The sequence below is a fragment of the Crocodylus porosus genome, unplaced genomic scaffold, assembly GCF_001723895.1.
Source record: "Crocodylus porosus isolate Cpor-Errol unplaced genomic scaffold, CroPor_comp1, whole genome shotgun sequence".
In the NCBI taxonomy this organism is placed as follows: domain Eukaryota; kingdom Metazoa; phylum Chordata; order Crocodylia; family Crocodylidae; genus Crocodylus; species Crocodylus porosus.
Genome location: NW_017728926.1, coordinates 10,084,602 through 10,109,193, shown reverse-complemented (window position 1 = coordinate 10,109,193; position 24,592 = coordinate 10,084,602). Strand labels below are relative to the sequence as shown.

The 24,592-nt window shown below is 46.1% G+C and overlaps 1 protein-coding gene across 3 annotated transcripts; it reads right to left on the bottom strand.

The window, feature by feature from the left end:
• Window positions 1-148: 148 nt before the first annotated feature.
• Window positions 149-23,440, bottom strand: KIF17 (kinesin family member 17). 3 transcript variants are annotated; one of them, XM_019541415.1, is made up of 14 exons: window positions 23,228-23,440; window positions 21,775-21,921; window positions 19,764-19,865; window positions 14,534-14,723; window positions 11,435-11,887; window positions 10,869-10,975; window positions 8,470-8,617; window positions 7,473-7,561; window positions 6,918-7,042; window positions 5,050-5,281; window positions 4,072-4,330; window positions 3,002-3,072; window positions 1,587-1,707; window positions 149-1,191 (listed from the first exon to the last, which is right to left on the bottom strand). In XM_019541415.1, exons 2-14 carry the CDS (start codon window positions 21,850-21,852, stop codon window positions 995-997), a joined length of 2,172 nt encoding a protein of 723 aa, XP_019396960.1. In that variant the 5' UTR covers window positions 21,853-21,921; window positions 23,228-23,440; the 3' UTR covers window positions 149-994. The 3 variants fall into 3 exon arrangements, with proteins under 3 accessions (XP_019396960.1, XP_019396962.1, XP_019396959.1); XM_019541417.1 differs by having other exon boundaries at window positions 3,002-3,069; XM_019541414.1 differs by lacking the exon at window positions 1,587-1,707 and having other exon boundaries at window positions 1,060-1,191; window positions 23,228-23,309.
• Between the last annotated feature and the right edge of the window lie 1,152 nt (window positions 23,441-24,592).

Genomic DNA, 24,592 nt, shown 5'->3' with positions numbered 1-24,592 from the left:
ATCAATCAGGCAGGCAAGAAAGATCTGCTGCTGACAGCTGAATAAGAGGCCAAATGGATGGGCAGAGACTACCCAGTGTTCTGCCGCTGCAGGGACAGTGGCCAACCTGCCATGTCTAGGAGAAACAAAAGAATATGGATTGTCAGGCTGAATTTCCCATTAAAAGGCAGTTTATTGGCATCAGTGAATATGTCCTATGCATAAAGAGAAAGTACCAGTTACAATACAGGTACTCAACATACAGTATAGCTTACAAAAAAAAAATCATCAACATCTTGGACTCATGGACGTGAAACAATCTTTTCCACTGACTGACTTAAATGAGTGATCTGCTCTACACGTCAGTGAATAAATGTGCAAATTATTTATCTAGGTACTTGTGAGTCCATGTCTCATAAGAAATAACAGCTTCAGACTTCATCCAAGATAACAGATGTGGCAAGAATGGTTGGCTGTCAGAAGCTCCGACTGACACAAGGAGGAGAAAGACTGGAGGATTGTGTATGAGGCATGAAGCCGCGTTGTGGATGGGACGTTAAAAAACAAAGGAAATGCTGAGATACTTGCATTGGGAAAGTGAGGAATTGATGTTTAAGGATTTTTTGAGGAATCTCATGCCACAGAGGGTTTTAATCTGAGGACAGAGGTTTGATGCCCTCCATGTGTTTGGAGTGATGGAGACCTGCAAGGGGAATGGCAGGATAATGTACAGTGCTAGCCACAAAGACATGGTAAGGAACAAAAACAGATAGCAGCCCCAGCATGAATATGGAGTTGTTAGTACAGACTTTAAGACACCTGGAAGCAGAATATCGTTGTCTTCACCATCCCTAAAGGAAAAGAAAAGAAAAGTCAGCGTTTGTTCCAGAAGCCACCACGATCTGAAGATTCCTGCCACCAAAGGCACCAAGGCAGTCTGCTGCTCGGCTGAAGGATGCTGCCTATGAAGGCCACCACAATCTGAAGAGTCTATAGCCACTAAAGGCCACTGCAGTCAAAAGAGGTCATTGCTGAAGCTGTTTTTACCCTTCTTGCGCTTGGTTTTGGCAGATGATGTAGAGAAGTCAAGCGATTCAAGACGGAAAGGACGTGGCTGGGGCATCTCTACTACCTGTGTAGGAGAGACTGGTGCCATGCTGGAGGTACTGTTGTTCAGGGGAGCACCCAGCACGGGGGTGGCATTATGGTGTGCTGTGAATAAAAGGAACAAGTTATACACTAATACAGTTATTTGTTCAGCTATAGCAATGCTTTCCCAAGTTTCTTGCTGCATTAAAATCTCAGGCATTGAGCTTTATTAGAAACAGTTTGAGGAAATTAAATAGCAAGATTTCTAGTTTTAGGTATATGATCCTGCAGTTGATTTCACTGGTGAGTCACTCCAGTACACAATGTATCTAGTCAAACTGCTGGCCCTGGACAGAGAAACAGTTCTCTTGTCCATGAGCTTTGTTTGAGGACTTGCCCTACTCAGTTTCCCATGGTATAACACATATGCATCGATTATTTCTACACTATGTTTTGTTTTGTTATTCCTGTTTATTCCCTGTACAAATAACAAAGGGGGGGAGGGCTGTGATACTCACTAAGACTCTTTATAGGCTCTGCATTGAGGATCTGGCTGGCTCGCTTAGATCGGAAATAATTGCTGGCAATATTCTCACTGTCACTCTTGCTCAGCATCATCTTGTAACGGTCTTCTTCCTCCTGGAATCACAAAGCTGTGTCAGCACTGCACCCCCTTAACTCTATTCCTTAACCCCTCCTGCTCCAACTGAAAAACTGGGGCCTGGTGTTAGAAATACTGCAGAGTAGTAGAACAAATGTGCTCCCATCTAGTTCTTGGGCAAACATTACCAAACAGTCTGGACAGGCCTGGGACAGATGCTGCAATACTGTCTGACACCTGCGAACAAGACTCCCAGTATAACAACACAGGTGAAGTTCTACCATGGTGGAGAATGCAAGGCAATAGTGTAATTAGGGTGGTGCAAAAGTGGCAGTGGCCCCACATGCCAACTGGGGAGGGGCAGAAAGAAACAGCTGTCACCACAGCCATGTAGTTGTGTCGGTGGCATGCCGGCAGCTGGAGGTTGCTGCTGCCTCCACGTTGCAGCTGCCCCAGGCACCCGGCTGCCTTGTTACGTTTCGGGTGCGAGGCCTGCTGCACGCTACGCAGAATGCCTTTCTGGTACGTCTCTCAACAGGTGCTCACAGATATCTGGCTAGAAGATTAGCCATCCATCCAAACCAACTGTTCCAAAGCCCTACCAAAGGAAGGGGTAGCAACTCCTATATGTAATGGGCTATAAAAGCAAATGAAGAGCCCGAATGCTTCTCCTATCCTATGCCCCCTCCCTGCTGCACTGTCCCACTAACTCAGGTTTTCCAGGAAGGAGATTGGGAGAGAATCAGCAACTGATCCATGATAAAAGTTCCTGATGGAGGTTTGGAAATCAGCTTTAATCCACACACACTGCACGACTGTAGTCTTAGACTTAAGTCCTGACAGAAATGGTCAGGCAGACAGGGAGTGGTTTTGTCATTAAAAGGGAACTAAGATGATTCCAGCATACCAGGATTTGAATACAGCTCTCCAGTGACAGCATGAAGTGCAGGGTCCTGCCAGCACTGTAACTGAAGTGCTCATAGTACTGTTCTAGGGTTCTGTCCCTGTGTTCTGGCGTGTGTGCTTTTCCACCCTTTAGATGCTAAATCTTCCGGACTCCCCAAAGTTCCATTATTGTTGCCTACAGATCTACACTCCATTTAGCAGCTATTAGCCTGTAACGCCAAGTCACAGTTTCACTATTTGCTCTGCTTTCCACACACCTGCAAGCCTCTGCTACCTTTATTCTAATGCCCAATTATGGCTGGGCATGAGTCCTCTGAAGCCATTTAAGGCTCTGCCTACAAAACCCAGAAAGAACAGCTACATAGCAACAATAACCTCTTCTCAAGAGAGGATCTGAAGAATCCCAAGAGGGGAAGCACAGCTTACCATTAGCAGCTCTCTGCTCTCAGCCGAAGAGCTCTTCCTGGCTGGTTTAGTCTGTGGCAGTGATGAAACTGCTATGAGAAAACACAGGCATTAAAAGGGCAAAGCTTTCTGAATTAGATGCTGTTTTTCATGGCTGTTCTTCTTACTTCCCATCCCTGCTTATTACAGTCCCCATATTGGTGTTTACTGGGGAGACTGCAGAACAGTGGTTCTCTACCTTTTTTGGACTTAAGGCACTGCTCATTGAACTCGAGGCTCCCCTCCATAACTGTTGTGAATGGAGTGGCACCCAATTTCAAAAACTAATATATATATTACGGTGCTTATTTCCTTGCAGAGGGGCTGGGAAATGCAGGTGGGAGACTGGCCAAGCAGGGACAAGCCTGTGCCTGCACTTTCCTGCTTATCTCCTCACACCTCTTGGCACCCTGCAAAGGATCTGGTGGCATCCCAGGGTGCTCCGACCCCTGGTTGAGAAGCACTGCTGTAGAAAGACAGCTTTCATCCAGTGAATATGTGTCATCACGCTGGCCCCTGCATAACGTGAATTCTACAGCTCTCTCAAGTGAACATTTCCATCTTCTCGGGAAATGAGGTTATTACCCAGGCTCCCACAGCAAGATTGTGGTCTACTCTGTCCATGCAATCCAAAGCAAGGTTTCAGAGGTGCCTGTTATCCATATGTGATCTATGGTCTATCGCAGTGATTCTCAGTCAGGGTTGCATGAGTCTTTGAAGCATGCCACCAGAAGAGATGGAATAAGGGAGATAAGCGCAGGCTCTGGGGAGAAGATAAGTGCAGGCGCTTCTCTTCTGGCTGCACCTCCTCCCCCCACTCACTAAAACTCAAGCTTATCCTTGCCAGCTGCTCCCCTCCTTCCCAGCCCCTCTTCAAGCAAGCAAGCACTACAATAAATTAGTTTTTGAAATAGGGTGCCACTCAACTCACAGAAGTCAAGGAGGGGTGCTTTGAGGTTAGAAAGGTTAGGAACCAGTGGCCTATTGACTTGTGCTGGTGAGCTGTGGAGAAGCTGCATAAGATGGGAGTACAATGAAGATGCCCTTCTTACCTGCAGGGAGGCTGGTTTTTTGAATGAAGGGCTCTGGAATTTTCCAGCAGCCGCTATCCTCATCCCAGACACACTCGCGTTTGATCTTATCTAGATTGCTGTAGTTACAGTCGCGCCGTATGAGGGGCTGCACCTGATCTAGGAGCTGCTGCAATAGCATGAAATCCCGCTCCAGCCGCCGGATGGTAGCAAGATAGTCAATCTTCTCCAGCTCAAACTCTGACTGCAAGTCTTTGATTTCAGTCTCGGCAGCCCGCAGCTGCATCATGGAAATAAAAGCATCTTCATTAGTAAGCTAAGGAAATACAGTCTAGATGAATCTTATCTACTTCCCTTTCAAAGAACTTTGCAATGGTGAACGGAAATAATTTTCTCCCATTACTAGATGGGGAATTTGCAATACAGGGAGGAAGAAAAAACTGTTCGTGGTCACACAGTGAGTCAACAACAGAGCCAAGTGAGAAACTCAGACCTCCTGACTCCCTGTCTGTTGTTCTGCCCACAGGACACGGCTGCCTCACAGTACATCACATAGAAAGCCGTCATAGGCTGTTTCGTTTCCAGCGTCTATTCTGTATTACATCCAGATGGAAAAAAAGAAAAATACAGTAGCAATTTTGGTCTCTCTCCATGCTCCAAGCTAAAATTCTTATGAATTTTTTTTAGAAATGTTGAGGTTTTGTGATGTGTCAGGGTAAATCCACATTTAAGCTGTCATTTCTCCAGGGGGCTACAGTAATCACTCAGTATCCACACCTAACTCAAAACCTCTCTTACCATGGATTAGGCAGACAGACTTACATGGCTTTAGTAACCACAGGAATGCAATAGTTATTCTTCAGATATGCTGCCTAGATACTGTCATTACTATAACAAAAGGATGGAATGAGAGGAAAGGAGATGTTGAACAACAGAAAAGAGCACCACTGAGAAGATGCTTCTTAGCCCTGTACAGCAGAGTTGCTTCCAAGTGGTTACCTTTTTCTGCATCTTCTCCAACAGTTTGCTCTTGGCTCGCACTTCTTCCTGGATGGAGTCATAGACATTAAGTAGAACCCAGTCAGTGCTGTCCTCATCAGAGTTCTGTAGAGCTGCAACCAGCTGCCTCTTCCGTTCATCCGCGTACTTTTTCCGACGTTTGTGCTTTTCCTTCAGGTCCTTATTTTTGGCCTGTTCTCCTCCCACCACCTGTTGTTCCAGCATCTGTAGCCTGAAAGAGTTGGGTACATGTCTTAGTTCTGCAGTGTAAAGGAACATCTGCATATTTGCAAGCAATTCACTTCCTTGGTAATTGCCTAGAGACATTTATGAGGATACAACATGCAGACAGTGATTTCTATTGTAGGACATGATGAGATCTGCTGACCCACATAATGAAGGAACATCTCAGTTTTAATATTTACTTTCTGGTGGTAAATGTTGACATTTGCCAAAGCATGAGGTCAATGAACATATCCTTGCATGCATTCTGAATGGCCTCATCACTCAGATTGGAAATGTACCACATGTACAGCTGTGAATTTCTTAAGCAAAAGAGATTGTTTTAAATTAACTTTCTGATTCTCATGTCTTTAAAATCCTCCACTTAGCCCTGAAACAGATATAACAGGTCCTGAAATTAAGCTACAGACCATCTCCAAGAAAACACGCCTAATTTATGTTAAGTGGGAAGGGACTGGCTAAGGCAACAAAATAAGTCCTTTATGGGGACAGCAAAATTTGGTCACATGCTGACTTTAGGTCATTGTAAGAAGACAAACTGCTTCTACATGATGCATGGTCATCAATGAGCTACAGAAGGTTTTCTGCACAGGAGGAAGAAATGGGTCCCTAATAATTCATAGATGGGTCATTTAAAAGACATTGTTACCCTTAGGGAGCCTAAGGGGTCTTACTGCAGCACCTTGTCTATATATACACCAAGGATTCCAGATTTAGCTGCCAACCCGCCTAAGTAACTGTACTGGTGCAGCGCCAGATTAACCCTTTAGTGGGCCCTAGGCAAACAAACTTGTGGGCCCCCAGCTGAAGATGAAATAGTTATATTACTTTTTTCACTCAATAATTATAGTATGTAAAATATGCACAACTGGGCCCCTTCTCCAGTTAGGGCCCAAGACGTGCCTAGTTTGCCTATGTTAATGCAGCCCTGCACTGGTGCAAAGCTCTAGCATAATAAACACAGTGAATGTTGAACCACAATTTCCAGTGATAAGAGTTTGAACCCAATGTTAAGGTATACCTTTGGACTGTTCCCTTTGCCTGCCCTGTGATTTGCACCGGTGCATCTCTATCACGGGTTAGCTAACACTGCCTGAAACTGGGACAAATCCTCAAGGCAGATGAAGCCTACACTGATAATATCTTCTTATCCTCTCTTTCAGAAGAGTATACAAACTCGTACCCAGACAGCTCAGTCTCCTCCAGAAAGAACTGTCTTCTCTGCTCCATTTTACACTCAGCGACTTTAATGCACAATTCAATTCTGCTTCCAAAACCACCGTGTGCTATAAAACCTTTCCAAGAAGGCTTTGAAAATCCCAGCCCTGAGGAACCAGGCCACTCTGCCTGATCTGCTGAAAACTTTGATATTTAGCAACATAATCAAAAGAGTGAATTTCCTTTCCTTCCGTGTTAAAAGCAAAAATGTTAGCAATGGGAGTGCTGAGATCTGACACAATAACGTGTGTGGGGGGAACATGTCTGTGTTTTATGCAGCACTGAACACCTTTGGAGCTCAGTGAAATTAACAGAGCGCAAAGCACGGTTGTTTCTGTTCTGGTTGGTAACTGCACTGCATAGACAAAACGCTGTGGAGCCAGAAGCACAGCTGCACAATTATGGACCTGGCAAGCACTTGCTGCTGATCTACAGCCACAGGACGCTCCTCAGTAGGGACAACCACTTCTGGTCCCACGTTGTCTCTGGTCACTGTCCCAATGTGCTCAATGACTAGAGTCTCTGCTGCATCCTAAAGGAAAAGGGAAACCAAAGGCAGCTGTTTTAGAAACACACAGTGTGTGAACTGAGAGAGATGAAGGAAATCATCCAACTCTACAGCTGCTTATAGATAAATAGAGTAAGGAACACACTCTCACACTGCAGTGTAAGCCACCAAAAATGACACACAATCCTCAGAGGGATTAGTACGCAGTGGGGTAGTTTTGCCACTGGAAGAGCTAAATTCCACCCTGGAATTTCCAACTGGGATTCTTCTTCATTTCCCATAATGCTACTGTGTATTGTTACACTGCTGCCATAGCCCATTGCAGAAGCTGCTGCACTGTGCAGCTAGATAAATACACATTGTATAATACAAACTGATGAATTCAGCAGAGAGACAGGAGGGGCAGCTAGGTCTGTTCCATCAGTCTCACAGAGAGCATTCGCTTGAAGGGTACCTTGGCTGACATCTGTTCTGTTTCTGCTATGGGGACAACAGAGCCTGGAGGCAAAGGTGCTTGGTCAGGCAGGGCTTCAACTCTCAGGACTGGAGAAGAGAAGAGAAAAATCCATGCAACTGTTAACTGTGAGCTCTGCAGAACTAGAATATGCAACCCGAATCTGCACCATCCATGCCTTTGTAAACAAAAGAAGTGATTTTAACCACCATGCTATTCAGGGAAAGTCCTGGGAGACCCAGAGAATACCATATGAAGCACAGTAGTTTTCATGATGGATGAAAAATCCTGGAACCTCCAAGGTTCACATGAGAATAATCAACCTCTGTCACAGGTGAGAGTGAACAAAGGACAAGCAGCAAAGCCGTTTGCTGACTTTTGCCTCAGAAGGACTTTTGCCACTTCTCCACTCAGCTGGAGCACATCAGCAGTCCCATGCAGCTGTTTAATGCAGTTACATGTAACCCCAGCTGGTTCACACGCTCTCATCTTTGCAAGGGCTAAAGAACCTTACCCTGTGAGCTATGCAGATTCTACCGTACTGTTATTTATAAACTCTTTAGAGCAGAGATTGGCTTTATATTTTGTGTTTGTTCAGCACAACCATCCCCAAGGCACTAATACAAATTTATATTCATACTGGTAATAATTCAAGTCTGACAGCGAGTCATGGGTATGTTGCAGGAGTGCCCAAACTCTGCTTAGCAGAGTGACGACACTAGCAGTTTACTAGGCAAGGGCCACACTTCATTCACATATAACGAAGAAGACTGCAGCACTCACCTCAAATAATATGTGTGAATGAACTGTGCCCAGCCAAATGAAGAGAGCACTGCACGCTGGGACCTGCCCTCTCCGTAGGTTGAATGCCAAATTAGTGCCACTGTGACCCACAATTAAAATTTCTATTATCTGCATTTGGTTTCCAACAGCCTACGTGCTCCTCCCTCTGGGGTGCGAGCCTGCCCTTCTGTGCCTAGCCCTGCCTTGTTCACACCTGATTCCTTCCTGAGATTCTCCTCCAGAGTGGACAGCTTGAGGTCGTAGGAATTGCGCATAGTAGTGATATCTTCCTCAAGCCGGACCCGGGACTCCTGCTCAGCTTCAAAGTCTGCCTTCAGTTGGGCTAGTCTTTCCTCATATTCCTGAAAGGCACAACAAGGCCGTTGGGAACAGCATGGCATGACACCCTGACAGCCTGCTCCTGATCACTGCGCCCATTCATGGCTCCCCCATTTTACTGCTGACATTTTCCATTCTCCATTTTAAATGCACGTACTAATGGGTTGATGGTCCTACAGACTGGAAGTCTCCATGTCATAGAAGAGAAAGAGCCTAGGTAACAGTGATACCAGTGTGCTCTGGAGGGACCTCCTTTAGGTGTGAGAGCAAAAGTGGAGCTCACTCTCTAGCCCCTTCATTTTCTGGCCTCTCAAATCCTCCTCTCTCACCACTGGCTTCATCCCCCTTCCTGCTTACCCTGTGATGTTCCCACCATTTCTGCCCACTCCTTTTCCCATCTCTACACCTATCTGTCCATTTGATGGAACAAATCTTGGTCCCCCATCTGCATCCTCTTCCTCATCTGTAGTCACTTTTGCTCTAACCCAAGGACTCCTTCCACTCTTTCCATCCTTTTTATGCCACCATTCCTAACTACATGCCTATCCCCTTCTCTGCCCTCCCTTTTTTGTGCTGTTTCTGGACCACCTACTTCATCCATCACAGCCATACGTGACTTCATCTTGCTTTCCCTCTAGCTACTATCCCTCACAGAGGCCTGGATCTGACAATGACTCTGCCACTGTCCTCTTCTCTGGACACCCTTCCTTCTCTCATACATATCCCACTCTCAGTCAAACCATACTGGGGATGAGAGGCTTCTCTTCCATTTCTGCCACCATCAGCCTCTCATCCCCTTGCCACTCTGTCACCACTTTTTAATATCAATGTATCTGACCATTCTCCTCTCCCCTTACATGCTGCTGTTGCCCTCCTTAAAATTCTCCCTTGCCCTGAAGCCTTGAAAAAAAACAACATTTAGGCCATTGGTATAACGAGACCACTGCCATCATGCTGACCAACAGTGTCGTCTTCTTGTACTCCTCCATTGCTCTGTATCCATCTGCTGTCTCCTTTTTTTATTTAAGATTATAAACTCTCTAGGGACAGGTTAACTTTTTCTTCTGTGTTTGTACAGCACCTAGCACAACTAGATATTGGTTCATGGCACAGACTCCCAGGCACTGTGATAATACAAATAATAAATAAGAACAGGTCTGTCAACAACAGACCCAGTTAGTGCTAATTCTGCAGGTGGTTTATGTAATACAGACAACTGAATGTTAAAAAAATGGACGGTATCCCAACCTGCATTGCCAGCCATCAGAAAATCTACTGATTGCATTAGAAACTTCTGACAGTCAGTAAAACAGAGTAACCCATCTTATAAATTTGTGTACCAGTTATTCCCCTCTCTGGCACTAATTCAGACCATGTGAGATCTTTCAATATACAATCTGCTTCTTCTTGTGGGTTGAAACGGTGGCCTCTGTCAAACCTGACAGATAAACCATATGGAGAAGCTCCAGAATGGCAACTGAATGGGGTTTTTACAGACCAGGTCAATACTGAGCCATCGAATATCTGGAATTTAGACTTCTGTGCATTTGAAATTCCAACATGATGTTTTTGGGGAGGGAAAGAGTAAGGAGGGAAGCAGTTTTGTGTCAGATGTGCCACATCTCAAATGTTATCAAGATCATAACACGTTAAGGTACTTCCGAGTCTGGTCAGGTTAGACCAGGGGTGGACAGTTATTTATTTTGGGCAGAGGGCCACTTACTGAGTTTTGGCAAGCCATTGAGGGCCACATGACAGGCACCCAGGGACAGATAAATATTAATTTTCTAAATTTTTTAGGGGCCCCACAGGCCGGATAGAAGGGCCTGGAGGGCCGCATGCGGCTCATGAGCTACATTTTGCCCACCTCTGAGTTAGGCCCACCAGTAGAGATGAGAAGCTTTCTATTGCTAATGATCATTTGAACAATCAACAACATTGAACGAAGCAGACAGCAAATTCAAACCTTAAAATTTGACCCAATATTTGGACAGATTGGATTCTCTGGCCCCTTTGTACACTGGGAATCAAGCAGTGGAAAAGCAGGGAGTATTCAAAACTAAGGAACTCCTACAATGTCCACTGAACCGTACTGGAAAGCCTCTTCCATCCCCATCTCGAAAGCAAGATGGAACAAGAAATGAGGCTGCAGGTTATGAGCAGAGCTGTCCTGAGAAGGTTGTACAACACCACTCTGCATTGCCTCTGTACTGAGTACTACAGAAGTGGATGAACCTCAGCAGAAGACCTGGGAGTCACGCTTCTTTGACTTACTTTTCGGATCAGCTGCTTCTCCGCCTCAACATCTGTCTGGGGTTCAGGGAAGGGAGCTGGTTTCACTTCCAGCTGAGCAGTCCCGATGGGGAAAAGAGATGACACACCTGTATGTCAGTGAAGGAGATAAGGCCACTTAATGCAAAAGTCTGTGGGGGTGCAGGGGTAAGGGGAGGGGAGAGGGGTAGAGAATGAGGCATCTAACAAAACATCATGCCCAGGAAAGGAAAATCAGTGGGAAGGAGGCACAGACATTACTTGGTCTCCTTAAAGTCTCCTTGGCCTCCACTATACCAGAGGCTGCCTCTATCCTGGAGTAGAAAGAATAAATACCTGCCGTAAAGACTCTTCCTAACATGGGCAGTTTCCCTACTGAGGAAAAAGACCGTTCCCACCTTAACTACCCCAAAAGATGACTCTGCCTGGCTGGGCTTAAAGCAAAGTTGCCCCAGAATCAGTAGGAGGGTGGGCTGAGGCAAAATCCCAACATGCACTCCGTATGTTAAACTAGCATTTTTTTCTGGCCAATGACAATGCACCTCTGGAGCAGCTCAAGGACATCCTACCTGACAAGTTATTAGGGTTCATCTGTTGAGCCAAAATGGCCCTCAGCTTCTTAATTTCTTCCTGATACTCCCGCATCAGAGCATCCTTGGGATCCTCATTGATACGGGGCTTGTTCTTGATGTTCTTTGCTCGATTGGCATAGCGTAAAGTGCTGAGGGTCTCGTCATAGTTGTTATCAGCAGGAGACACGCAGGCCACCATAAGTGTCTTGGTGTTTCCCCCAAGGGAGTCCTGCAGTAACCGGGTCAGCTTTGAGTCTCGATAGGGGATGTGTTTGCACCTGCTGTCCACCAGGGCCGAGATGACATTGCCCAGGGCTGAAAGAGAGAGGTTAATTTTGGTGGCCTCTTTGAGTCGCTCCCCTGTGGCTCCAGTTTTGGATTGCCTCTCACTTCCAGCTAGATCCACCAGGTTGAGCTTTGCAGCCCTGAGGTGATCTTGTCCTCTCTCATCTGCAAGAAAATAATTTGAGATTAGGTTCTTTTTAATAGGAAGCATCTTAACCAGTCCAGGAGCAGACCTCTTACTCTTTGGCATCATGTTTCAATTCAAACCACAGCCTTTTTCTGTGCATAGGCTCAAACTCAGCAAAGTTAAATGGGCTTAACTTCTGGACCACGGTTCCTCTCAACTGCTACTCCCAGACATCACAGCACAGATAAAATGAGCTACAGGCCTTCAGAAGAACATACGGTTCATGATGGGGTGTATTAAAGATTCAACTGAACTAGGAGCACTTTTCCAGTTACCCACCAACTTTTGAAAAACCTAAGCTTTAGTTTAAAAATAAAGTTTCTAGCCATGTGAAGAAAACTTCCTAAACATGAATGCATGGATCACTAACATCTTCAGTTAGAAATAACAGTTCCAAGAAGCTAACAGACTATTCAGATCAATGAACCCCAGTCATTACAACAGAAAACACTGCTGGCTGTTTCATTTCAGATCTTTCTGGTAGCTTAGAGATTGTGGGAGAACTTGGAAGTAACAGATGGAGTTTAAAGAGAATCCACCCTGCTTTACTGTCCCTTTTGAGAGCTGGGACAAATGGACACTGAGAAGAATTTTCCCACATTTAGATAAATACTGATAGACAATTAAAAAGTTGTTTTGGCTCCTGCCAGTAATTGTACCCAAGGAGATTGTTTGTTCCAATCAGTACATTTAGTAGTTTAGTTTCCATAGTGTAACAAGGTCCCCAGACTGTTGCTAAAATGCCTGTAGCAAGCTAGAAAGTTGGGCTGCTATTAGCTAGCTCTCTTCTATTGCATCAACCATTTCTGGCAGCAGAAGCATGAGCCAACCCTAAAACTGTTCCCTTCTTATCAGCTCTCAAACACAATTTTGAAAGAAAAACATCTGCTCATCTTAATGCTCAGAGAGAGCTAATGATCAGGGGCTTGTCTATGCTGAATCACACGATCTGCCACACTTCTCTTGCACAACTCAAACCTTAGTTTGAAGGTTTCTAGACCTTACGGTTGTGAAGGGAATCTAAAAAAAATACTAACTCTTCATACACGTATTCTTTTGAAGACTGCAAACAATTTGAACTTTCTTACTCTCCACAGTGGGTATCAAGTGTGCAGCCTAAACATTTTAAGTATTTCATTTAAAATTTCACAATTTTAAATATCAGGTTTGTTAATTATTTCAACCCAGGATCATTTTAGCAAAGATGTCCAACTAATGAGGTGCCACAATCCTAAATTTATTCTCTCTACCTCAGCCATCCCTTTACACAGCTGCCAAAATTGTATGCTTCCCTCTATCATCCATCAAGCTGTTCTGGATTGCCAGTAAAGTTTTTTGAGGTGAATAAAAAAAATGTTAAAAGTGAGGACAGCATAAGATGTGCTGAACTGAATTTCAAAATAACTCAGAGAGGCCACAGTGCTGCTTTTATTAGTTGTCACACTGAAACCAATTAAAATTTCCATTTGCAGATATAAAGGAAATGGATGCAGTAGTCTTAGCTGGGACCAAGGACTGAATGGAGCATAGGGGACTGAATTCCTCTCTCAAACCCAGAGATAAGGGTTGAGGCAAAATGGCAAGGTGACAGACAGGGGCAGCTTACTTTGTTGCTGTTTGTGCTTTATCTGCTAATGAAATTTCAATCACAAGAAGCAAACTGGAAATAAGATGCATTTTTTTAAATAGAGAAGGTAATTAGTCTGCATCTCACATGTTTAAACCAAAATCAAACGTTTGTCTACAACAAGGCTATCCAACTTCAGAGTGGCCGGGGGCCCTTGGTCCCTGGGTCCTTTTTAATAGGAAAAGAACTGCACTGGGTATAGCGCCCTCGAGCTGAATGTCACATGGGTCCCCTGAGCTCCAGGCTTCCTGGGCCCTGCAGCCACATCACCTATCCCCCGGGGCAGAGGCAGGAAGCAGAAGCTAGAGGAAGGAGGAGGAGCCTTGAGACACTGGTGGCGGCAGCTCGAAGAGCAACGGAGCGTGGTGCCCAAGCAAGAGCTTGGAGGCAGCCGCAAATTAATCCCTTGCGGGCCATATGCAGCCCACAGACTGCCAGCAGAACAGCCGCTGGTCTAAAAGACATTTCCTAATTCAACTGCACATTATAAGCTAAATGCAGGAATCACTGGTTGAAATTTTTAGGTTTATGTTATGAAAATAGACCAGAGAGGTGAGAGGTGTGGTTCCTTCAGCCCTTATAATCTAGTGAATCTAGATTCTAATAATAATATTCTAATAACATAATCAAACGAACTCCAAGTGTAAGTACACGTAGACTTCAGGCTCCAGGGATGACAATCCACCCAGCACCTTTCACTAGCAATAATTAAAGATTTTAGAAGATAAAGAAACAAAAGGAGGGGGAAATATGCTCCAAGCCAGTGTAGAAGATACTTTCCTCCCCCGCCTCCCAGGGAGATGCAAGGGGGAAAAAAAAATGCACGACTTCTCAGTTATTTCATACTGTAGAGAATGCTGGTAATGAGGCACAGTTCTCATTTTTAGACTTAAAATCACATAGAACCGAGTTTCTCTTTGGGGTTCATTGGCCAGATTGCACAGGCTGGTTCAGTGCTCCACTTGCCTAGGCCAGCCCCAGGGAATCTAGCACCTACCTACAGTGTAAATTTCCATGCTGATGGTAAAGATGGAATGGGAGCGGGAAGAATCCTTGTTCATCAGCGTGTAGCCCACTGATCGGTTCCTCCAGCCTATCTCCATGATACGCTCGCACTGGGCCACGTTGTGTACTGTGTGTAGAGAGAGTCCCTTCACATACACCCCTTTCTCTGGGTGCTCCTTCAGCTGCGGGCAGAACAGCACAACACAGGTTACACAGGGCCACAATGGAAACATGGAGCCTGAGGGCGGCACGTGCTTTGCATATAAAAGAAGGAAAAGGCATTTACATGCATAATTGCACTACCCAAAAATCCCACTGCTGGCTGCCAAACACCACGGTGAGGCATATCCTCAGAAGTGTTTTGAACCTGCTGAGCACCACACTTTCCGGCAATTTCAAAGAGAGCCAGGAGCACTCAGTAGGTGATCATCAGCACTGGCATACCCCATCAAATTGCTGTAACACCAGCAGGAAGCTGTATTTGGCTTTAACCAAACACATTAATAATTTCTGAACGATGAATAAATCCCTCCCCCCCAAAAAAAATCTTCATGATTCTATAACTGACCAGAATTCAAGTCCAGTTTGCTGACTAGTTCAGGCATCTTCAGGGCCACATGGTGCCCTGCTTCACTGCCCTATATCTGCCTGAGAATTTTAATGTTAAAACATATTATTATTTAATATGAAATATTAAAATATTTATTATTAAAAATAGTGGTAGTAGTTTTTTATATGCTGCAGATAATCTCTGTTGCATCTCTGGTTATAGGCAGTTCATTACATCAAGGCAAAGATTCAACAGTAAAAAATATTGTTACTAAGTGCTTTAGTGATTCCCCTATGCATTGCATGGATGTTCATATGGCCTTAATTAAATTGCTGAAATCCTTCCCATCAGGTACAGGACATCTGTCAAACCTGGACTACGCTCTCTCAGGGTTAGCTATGCCCCTGGTGGCTCCAAAAGCTTACTTTGGAGTCTGGGAGGGGATGCCCCTAAATATGTTATGTTTTCAGTAATTAATAGCCCTGCTTGAAGCATCTTTCAGAGGTTTAGAAAATTAAACAAAAAAAAGAATGTGTTAATAAAAGATGTTAAAATACATGTTTTTCTTGTGAGTTCTAGAGTGACCTATCAGATTTATATAAAAATACAGGGGAAAAGTATCAAAAGACCACCCCCAAGGCTCACAAAAAAAAACACTGGGACTTTATATGGGTTTTAAATTATTATCAGTCAGCTATAACCGATGTAATTTGAGTTCACAACTAAGGCTCTGTCTGCACTACCCTACAACTAAGTCAGAGGGACCGTGTTACAATATGGTTGTTGGGACCTAGTATCAAACATATGGCACACGTTAGGTGTGCTGCTTAGGGAACTTCTGGAAACACTGAAACGTTACTGAGATAAAAGTTCTGTCAGAAACTACAATGAAGAGAACAAATGTGCTATAAGATTCTGTATGAACAGACCTCCTAAGATCCCTTCCAACCCTAATTTTCTATGATTCTATCATTTTCTACGATTCTTTGAACTAGGTTACAGGAGATTTAAAGTTATAATATAGAGGGGACCTTAGGCAGTTTCTGTAACCAACCTAAAATCATGACTTGCCTTGGATTAACTGAGTTACAGGATCAAAATTAGGTTCAATCTAGATGATTGTTTTTATATGCATTATGCTAGAAGCAGATGATTGCAAGGGCTGAAGCTGCCAGTGCTGCAGAGTCTAAGTCCATGATGAAAGTGTCGGATCCTGGCAAGTCCCCTTCAAACTCATTTCTGACCATGTGAAAGGACGGCATGACCTTGCTGCAAGGGAGGTATGATGTAGTCCACAAGGGTGGGGGAATGCACAAAAGGAAATAAAGATGTTTCCTCCTTCCCCTACAAAACCACTGAGGTCTACTTGGGGTGGGTTGTTTTCCTAACAGAGCTCAGTAAGGTCTGTTGTCTGCAGGGCTGCACTGCACAGCAAGTGACCGTGAATCTCTGGGATGGCGTGCAGGACTGGCCAGGAGTCACCGAGGTTAGCAAGGAACAAGTACATTTAAGAATGCAAACAGGATTCAGGAGAAGTCCTGTTTGACTCCAGGGGGCAGCAGGTCAGCCTGAGATTTGTGTCTCCGCAGGACATTGAATTCCTCCATAAATGCAGCAACAGCCAGCGGCTGTCACCAGCGTGACTGTGTTACTATGGGAACAGTTCTGCCCATGTACTGCCCTCCTAGTGCCAACTGCAGTTGTCATGGAAACCAATGTCACTGTTGATGTGGAACAAAGAACAAAAATTTGCAGGAAGCCATTTCGAAAACAGTGAATCCCTGTTCTTGTAACACGCACGCCGACCCACCCACCCACACGCACACAATCCACAGGGTGAAGCAAAGGCAAGACCAACAGGGACCCTGCCTTGACAAGGCCAGAGACCTTGGGGGACAGGGATCCACCAAATGTCTGCCTACACCCCTGCCACCATGTTGGCATTTCTGTGCAGCAGATGGTGCTAGTGCCTCGGTTTTCCACATACTGGCTACCCTGCTGGCAAGTAAATGAGGACAGAAGATATGCAGCTCCCTAAAGGAATATCTGAGAAAAGAAGAGCAGAGCAGAGATGTGCAAAGCTACCATAAGGCAAATTCTGTTACTATAAAGCAACCAACTTATTGATTATGATTTTAATAGCATCTACCTTACTACACCTTTGAAACTATCCATCTGTCCCATGCATCCGATAGGGAGAGGTATCTGTCACGTCCTGGGATTTTTTTGCCATTTTTGTCTAAACAGATAATGGTCACGTCTACACAAGATGCTTAATGCCCACTGGACTAATTCTACTACGCATTAGTGCAGCTGGCAAAACCTGTGCCGATAGGCTAATGTGCAGTTGATTAGTCCAATGGGCATTACGTGTCCCTAAAAAGAGTTAATCTGCCTTAATGCGCAGTAGTGCCAATTACGGTCCATTAAGTTACTACCTCTTATTACAGGTACTAAATGCACCGTAATTATGGTGCATTAATGAACGTGTAGGCGCGCCCAATATAATCACCCACAGGGACTTCAGACTGGATTAAAACTTTTGGGATTAAAAGGGACAAAATCCCATTTGCTTCAAGCCAAAAACCAACTGCTAATTGAGGAAGGCTAAGAGGAAATTTCCCCAAAGGGCAGTCATTGCTCATTAGTGGGTTTCCTACTGCTTTCTCAGAAAGGAACTGTCATGCTGGACCAAATCAATGGGCCACAGAGAATATGCTCTTAACTTGTGGTAGCCTAACATTTGTCCAGCCCCCACACATTCCCATCTCTGCCTTCCCTCTCCTTCCACAAGAAACAATTCACCCTTGCCTTCAGGTTCTGTGCACTCCTTCTCCCACTTACGACCCTGTTCTCATTATAGCTTTTCCCTTCCACTTCCTATGATCTTCTGTATCACTTTTCCTGATCCCTTGTTCCCATACTTCCACATTCAGCTTTCTGCCTCCCCTCATGCCACTTGGCATAGTTAAGACAGGTTCCCATCTCTAGGAAACAAGACACAATGTGTGGGCCCAGTCCTGCACTCTTTACTCATACAGGCTGAGAGATCCCAAAATAATAATTGTAAATGGATCTGAGAAAGGTAGGAGTCATCATCTCACCAGGACTTTCTAATGGGGCTTCTCAGGAATCTTCTGTTCTTGGCTCAATACTATTCATTATCTTTAGGAACGACACTGCTGCTATGTAAGAAAACAGTACTATTGCCGTGAGTATGGGAACAGTTGGTTCAGTAAATAACAGTTGTAAGAACAGGTCAGTTCTAAAGGGCAGTCTGAACTGCAGATTAAGCTACAGCAACACATAATTTGATACAACTAAATCTAAGGCCACACACTTAGGAACCAAAATATAAGTCTCACTGGTACAATGGGTACTCCTGGAAAGCAGGACATAGCTTTGGGGTCATGCTGAATAATCAATTTAACATGAATTCACAGCATTCAGCCGCAACACTGCATTAATGAGAACACTGGAAGAATACATTGGCAAATAGTAGGCAAAAGCAGAGAGGTATTTAACCATTGTCTGCACTGTAGTAAGATTATTTCCTGTTTCACTGCCCACACTTCAAAAGCTGTTGACAAACTATAAAGAGTTCAGAAAAGAACTACAAGAATGATTCAAGGAGTGGGAAGCCTGCCTCAAAGGACCATGCAAAAGAGACACAACCCATTTAGAACATCAAAGAGAAAATTAAAAGGTGACTGATCATCAGGGTCTGCAAGTACCTATAAGGGGAGAAAAATTCTGATAGGAGATATCTCTTTAACTTAGCACATGATGGCATAATGAAATTGAAGACTGAGAAGCTGAGGCTAGACAAATTCAGAGCAGAAATAAGGCTCCTAATTTGCATTTCTGAAGATCCGTTGCTTGTACAAGAACTAAAGAACTAAAATTAAAACAACCTTAGTGATAACCGCACACCTCCAGTGATGGTAGCAATCAGGAGCTGCTACTCTCTCTTTGGTTTGGCACAATCCAGCCACTGCCAACCAGGACTCCAACTCAAGGATGCATTTTCAAAAGGAATGTGCGCGCACTTGTACACATACACAAGAACCTATGCCTCCAGGAGAGCAAGGCCAGGACCTCCCCTCAGCAGGTGTGTGTGCACGCACGCATGCATAATTTGCATACGTACTAGAGCATGAGAGAAATGTACCATCATTGTGCTTTTGCAATGAATCTTATATTGCATTTTTAACTGATAGCAAGAACCAATCCCAGCTAGTCTCACGTTCATTCATGTTGATTCGAATGCGCATCTCAAATAACAGAAGCAGGTTTTGTCTTGGGAGTGTATGCTCCAAAAGCCCCCATCAAAAATTAGTATTTTTAAGACAATCTGCGTAGAGCAGAGGTGTCTACTCTTTGGATAAGAGTTTAAATATAGTGGCTGTTGATTCCTTTCAGCATGGAATTGAAGTGTGTTCTATTTTCACACACAATAGTGAATTCAAACCTCAGTCTTAACCAATAAAACACAGTGTTTGAAGACTGTAGATAAAACTCACTAAATGTAATTACAACAGCTTTTGTCACATCCCAAATGCTTTTTGTTTCAGCTTCTGCCCAAGGTTTGTGATAAGTTGCCCACTTCTATTAGGAATTAGTGATAACAGCAGTCAGTAAATTAAAGCACATCCTCCTCCAGTCTCCCTACCTCCAGCTTTTGCTTGGTGTCAGCTCCTAGCAAATCTCTGATGTCTTCATTGTAGATCTCCAGGTAAGAGGCTCTTACCAAGAACTTGGTGTTTTCGGCACACTATACAAAATAAAGAGATGGGATCTTAGGGTAAGAGTTTCAAAAAGATCTAAGGGAGATGATCACCTCACTCCTACTGACTTTCAGTGGAAGTTGGGTGCCTAACCTCCTTTAGCACCCACACCTATTTTCCAGGACAATTATTTAATACAAAGGAATTCTCAGGGTATAGACTCCTCTTGTACAGCATACAGAAACAGAAAATACAGGCCTACCACAGTGTGTGTGGCTATGCTGGTAAATACCTAGGGAGAGAGAAGTAAAGCCCTCTATTCAACAGTCCGCACCAAGATGTTTTGGTATACCATTTTGGGTAAAACCCCCAGTATCTTCCCCTTCAATGGTACAACCACACCGTGAATGCTGTGTGCATTTCTGGTCCCCCTTACCTCCAAAGGGTGGAACAGAACTAGAAAACTGTACAGAGAAGGGCAACAAGAATGATCAGGGGTATGGATAGGCTGCCATATAAAGAGAGGTTAGGACTCTTCAGCTTAGAAAAAAATGCCTGTGAGAGAGGTATAAGAAATAACTATAAAATAATCAGTGGTGTATGTAGAGAAAGAAAGTAGGGATTTATCATCTCTCACAATCCTAGAGCAAGGCAATGTACAATGAAATTATTAGAGAGCCAATTTAAAACAAACAAAAAGGAAGTTCTTTCTCAGGGTGTTTAATAAAGTTCAAGATGTAGAGGCAGATATTTTGGCCAGCTGCAAAAGAAACAAATCCATGCAGAATGGGTCCAACAGTGGGAATGAAACATAAAAGGAGGGTTGCAAACTCCATATGAGGGTTCCCTAGGCTTCTGAATGCTGGAAGCTATAAGAAAAGAGAGGCAATAGGTAGATCAGTCTGGAGAGGCTCTAGACTCTTCCCCTTGCCATCTTCCCTTTGCCACTGTGAGATACAAGCTAGCGGGCCAGATGGCTTACGTGCTCTGACCCAGCACAGTATCTCTCATGTTCTTACATTCTCAGCTACCATTCAATAAAAGGTTCCCCAGCACTTTACAAACTTTAATGAATGAAACCACATACTCCCTTGGGATCCCATTAAGCATCAATCAACCTCAGAACCCTTGGGAGTCAGGCATGGGTGGATCCAGGGTGGAGACAAAGCGATTGTGGTCACAGCCCCCACTCCAGGCTGTGTGGCATGTGCACAGTGAGCTCTGAGCTTGTAAGTCAGTGCAGCTTCTGCCAGACCTCCACTGTGCTGCGAGAGCTTGCCAAAAATCAGCGCTAGCTCTAGAGACCCTGATTTTGCACGGCTCCAGACCCCAGGGAGTGAGTCTTCCCCCTCCCCTGCAGGCTCCTGAGCTGGGGAGAAGTGGGGATTATGGCCAGAGTGCACTTTGATCAGTTGGTGAGCACATAATACTCAAGGTACACGTGGAGCCCTGCCTAATTTTCCTGATGGGCAGAGCGAGAAACAGTGATTTTCCAAAAGTCACACAGCAAATAAGCAGTAGAACTAGAAACAAAACCTAAATCCCAAATCTCAAGGGCTTTATCAGCCTGTCCTTATTCCCACTAAGACACATAATAGATGCTTAGCCAGTCAGTCACGTGCAGTGTGTAGGTACTCACCATGCAACGGTATTGACCAGTTAGCTGTCTACTAGCTTACTGATGTCTTGATGGTTAAGAAAGTGATTTTGTGCTTCAACCACTGGACAGGGTTGCAGGAGATACTGGCTTTATGCCAGATTTCCTGTGCAATCTGGGAGAAGTCATCCCCTCTTTCTGTGCTTTGTTTCCCCAACTGAAAAATGGGAAAGAATAACTTGGTGCTTGCAGGGCTGAGATACTATAATGATAAGCACCCCCCGGAAAGTCTAGTAGAAAATAGCTAGATTAGCAGCTTGTCTTTAATATTGCAGTAGTCCTTTCATGTCATGACATACCTGTACACTCTCAAAAATGTGTTCAAACGCCCTGGGAATAATGCCTCTCTGTGAAGGGGGGTCCGCAACGCCCTGCATGGTAAATGACTTCCCACTGCCAGTCTGGCCATAGGCAAAGATAGTGCCATTGTAGCCTTCCGTGACACCCTGAAAAATAAAAGAAATCATCATTATAACAACCATTATTTTCAAATGTTGCATATTAAGATTGTCTGCTAAGATTTAATCCCTCAGAAAGCAGTTATTGTAGCAGGTATGAAGCACCAAAGAAACTGCTGAGCAAGCTGAGTTGCCAAAAGTTTGAAGTCCTTGTGGAAAATCCCGCAAGATCTTTAGTGCCCAGAAGCCAAGGCTCTGGGTTAATTTCATCCTAAACCCCAAAAGATAAAAAGAATGGAAAAGCTGAAGCATAAAAAAAAGATGGGGCAACTTCACGGTCAGGGCGGCTAGGATCTGGAACCAACTTCCAAGAGAAGTGGTGCAGGCTCCTACCCTGGGGGGCTTTAAGAGGAGGTTAGATGAACACCGTGCCGGGGTCGTCTGACCTCAGTACTCTTCCCTGCCATGGCAGGGGGTCGGACTCGATGATCTGCTCAGGTCCCTTCCGACCCTACACACTATGAAACTATGGAAGGAAAGGCTCCACAAACCATTGGATAAATGAAGCGCGCGGCTTATAAAAGCTGCATCTCTGACTGAGTCAGGTGCAAACCTACCCGGCCTGCTTCCTAGCCCAAGCTGTAGAAATAAGGTAATAAAATGCAATACAAAAAGGGTATAAAGATGCAGTGGTTTCTGCCAAACTGCAGGATACAAGGGAATGTAGAAGGGGTTACACAAAAGGAGAAGGATTTTGCTGCCGTCCAAAACGACATGACGAGGACTGAGGAGACAAACAGGGCTTTCAACAGGGAAGTCTCTCTCAGTTAAAACCCAGGGATGCTTTAATTTTAAAAAAGGGTATTTTGTTTCTCAGATGCAGTGGCAGGAAGCAACTAAAGCTGAACATCTGGTGCCTGGCAGAGTCCGACATCCGGCGTGGGCTGGGGCCGGCATGGCCGAGGTGGGCAGGGGCGACGCGTTCGGTCTCGAGGGGGCCAGCCGGGTTCACGGCCGGATTGAAAACCTCGTCCTAACATTACGCTGCCATTTCCCCGGCACCATCCCGAGTCGTCCGGCCGTCCCGGAGCGGGCAACGCGGCGCCCGACTCGGCGCAGAGACGGCGCCCTTCCTGAAACCGAGGGTGCGCCCAGAGAGCCTTGGAAGACGCGGTGGGAAGGGGGGGCCCGGTCCTTCCTCTGCTGCACCCGCAGACCGATGTGTGGAGGAGGAAAGGGGGGGCCGCACGTTTTCTGCCCCCTCCCCAAAGCCCGGGACCCTCCGGGTGCCCTGGGGGGCAGACGCGGCCTGCGGCGAGGGGCCCGCGAGCTGAGGCGGCGGCCCGGGGCCCACCTCGACGAGCGGGCAGGCCACGTCGTTGTAGAGCTGCTCGGTGCCGTGCTCGGGGCCGTAGGCGCCGTCGAAGGCGAAGTGCTTGGGCGGCTCGTCGGCGGCGGGCGGCTGCAGGAAGCAGTGTCCCCGCGCGCCGTCCACGCGCACCACGGCCCCGCAGCGCAGCGCCCGCTCCCGCTCGCCCAGCGGCCGGCAGCGCACCACCGCGTCACCCGCCCGCACCGCCGGGACGCAGTGCCGCCGGGGACCAAGTAGTGCGGGGTGCGGTGCCGGGCAGCGCGGCGAGCCGCAGTGAGGTGAGGGAGCGAAGTACAGTGAGGGGTGCCATGCAGTGTAAGGATGAAGCGCGGCCAGGGGGCTACAGTGCACTGAAGGGACTCGGTGCAGTGCGGGGATGGATTACAATGAGGGAGTGCAGTGCGGGGATGCAGTGCGGTACAGCCCCAACCCCCGCTGCTGGCATGTCCGCCAGAGGGCTGGGCTGCCCCCCCCCCGAGCCATGAGGGAGCCCCCAAAGGGCACTGCCGCAGACCAGGCAGCCGGGACAGCTCCTAGGACCCAGGCTCAGGCCCTGCCTGGCACAGTGCCCCCCACCCCCGCGTCTCATGCAGGGCCAGGGCCAGGACCAGGACCAGGACCTGGACCTGGACCTGCACGGCAGCCCAGAAGAGCAGACCCCGCCTGCAGCTGCACCGCTCTTGCGGGGCGACAGGCCCGGCGAGGCAGGAGGGACACGGCTGGGGGAGCTGCACAGCCGTACCCTGCTCACACTCACGCTCGCACACGCAGCTGGTGAGGCAGAGGCACGGCAAGGGTGTCGTTTTATTAGTCGAGATGCGCAGTACAGCCCACGGGGGGCAAATACATCAGAGCCACGGAGAGCAGGGACACTGCACGGTAGTGGAACAGGACGGGGCGCACGGGAGAGCGCTGCTAACCTCGCGCGTGACAGCAGGGCGGGCGACGGGCTGAAGGGGAGGCTCATCCCAACGCATACTTCTTCTCAGTGACATGAAAGAAGCAAGTGCCCATCCCCGTTCTGTGCAGAGCCTGCATTAAACCGGTTCCCTCCAGACCCACTTTCTTCCAGGGTGTAATTTCCCCTGGGCCAAGTGTCAGGGAAAAGATTCTACTCGCTGTAAACACTGGCACCCATCTGAATGCAAAAGCAATAACTTCTGCAGCTGCCGGCCTTTTCCCAGCTCTCGCCCCACCGGCGGTGGTCTGAGTCCCCCACGGCTTACAAATTATTCTGCAACGGCTGGTGCAACCATCAGTGATTTTTTTTTTCCCCCTTTTTTTCTTTTATAACTTTAAATGAAATAAGGGTGTGGAGGTAGCGGGGTCTCCTCAGTAATGGGCATT

What these genes read in the sequence shown, in the direction of transcription:
- KIF17 (XM_019541415.1), bottom strand. Translation starts at nt 21,852, where the DNA reads ATGCAGGGCGTTGCGGACCCCCCTTCACAGAGAGGCATTATTCCCAGG. An exon ending in ACACCAAGCAAAAGCTGGAG is followed by an intron (nt 14,724 to 19,763) that starts GTAGGGAGACTG and finishes TTCTGCCCGCAG; the next exon opens with CTGAAGGAGCACCCAGAGAA. An exon ending in AGAGCAGAGAGCTGCTAATG is followed by an intron (nt 1,708 to 3,001) that starts GTAAGCTGTGCT and finishes TTGTGATTCCAG; the next exon opens with GAGGAAGAAGACCGTTACAA.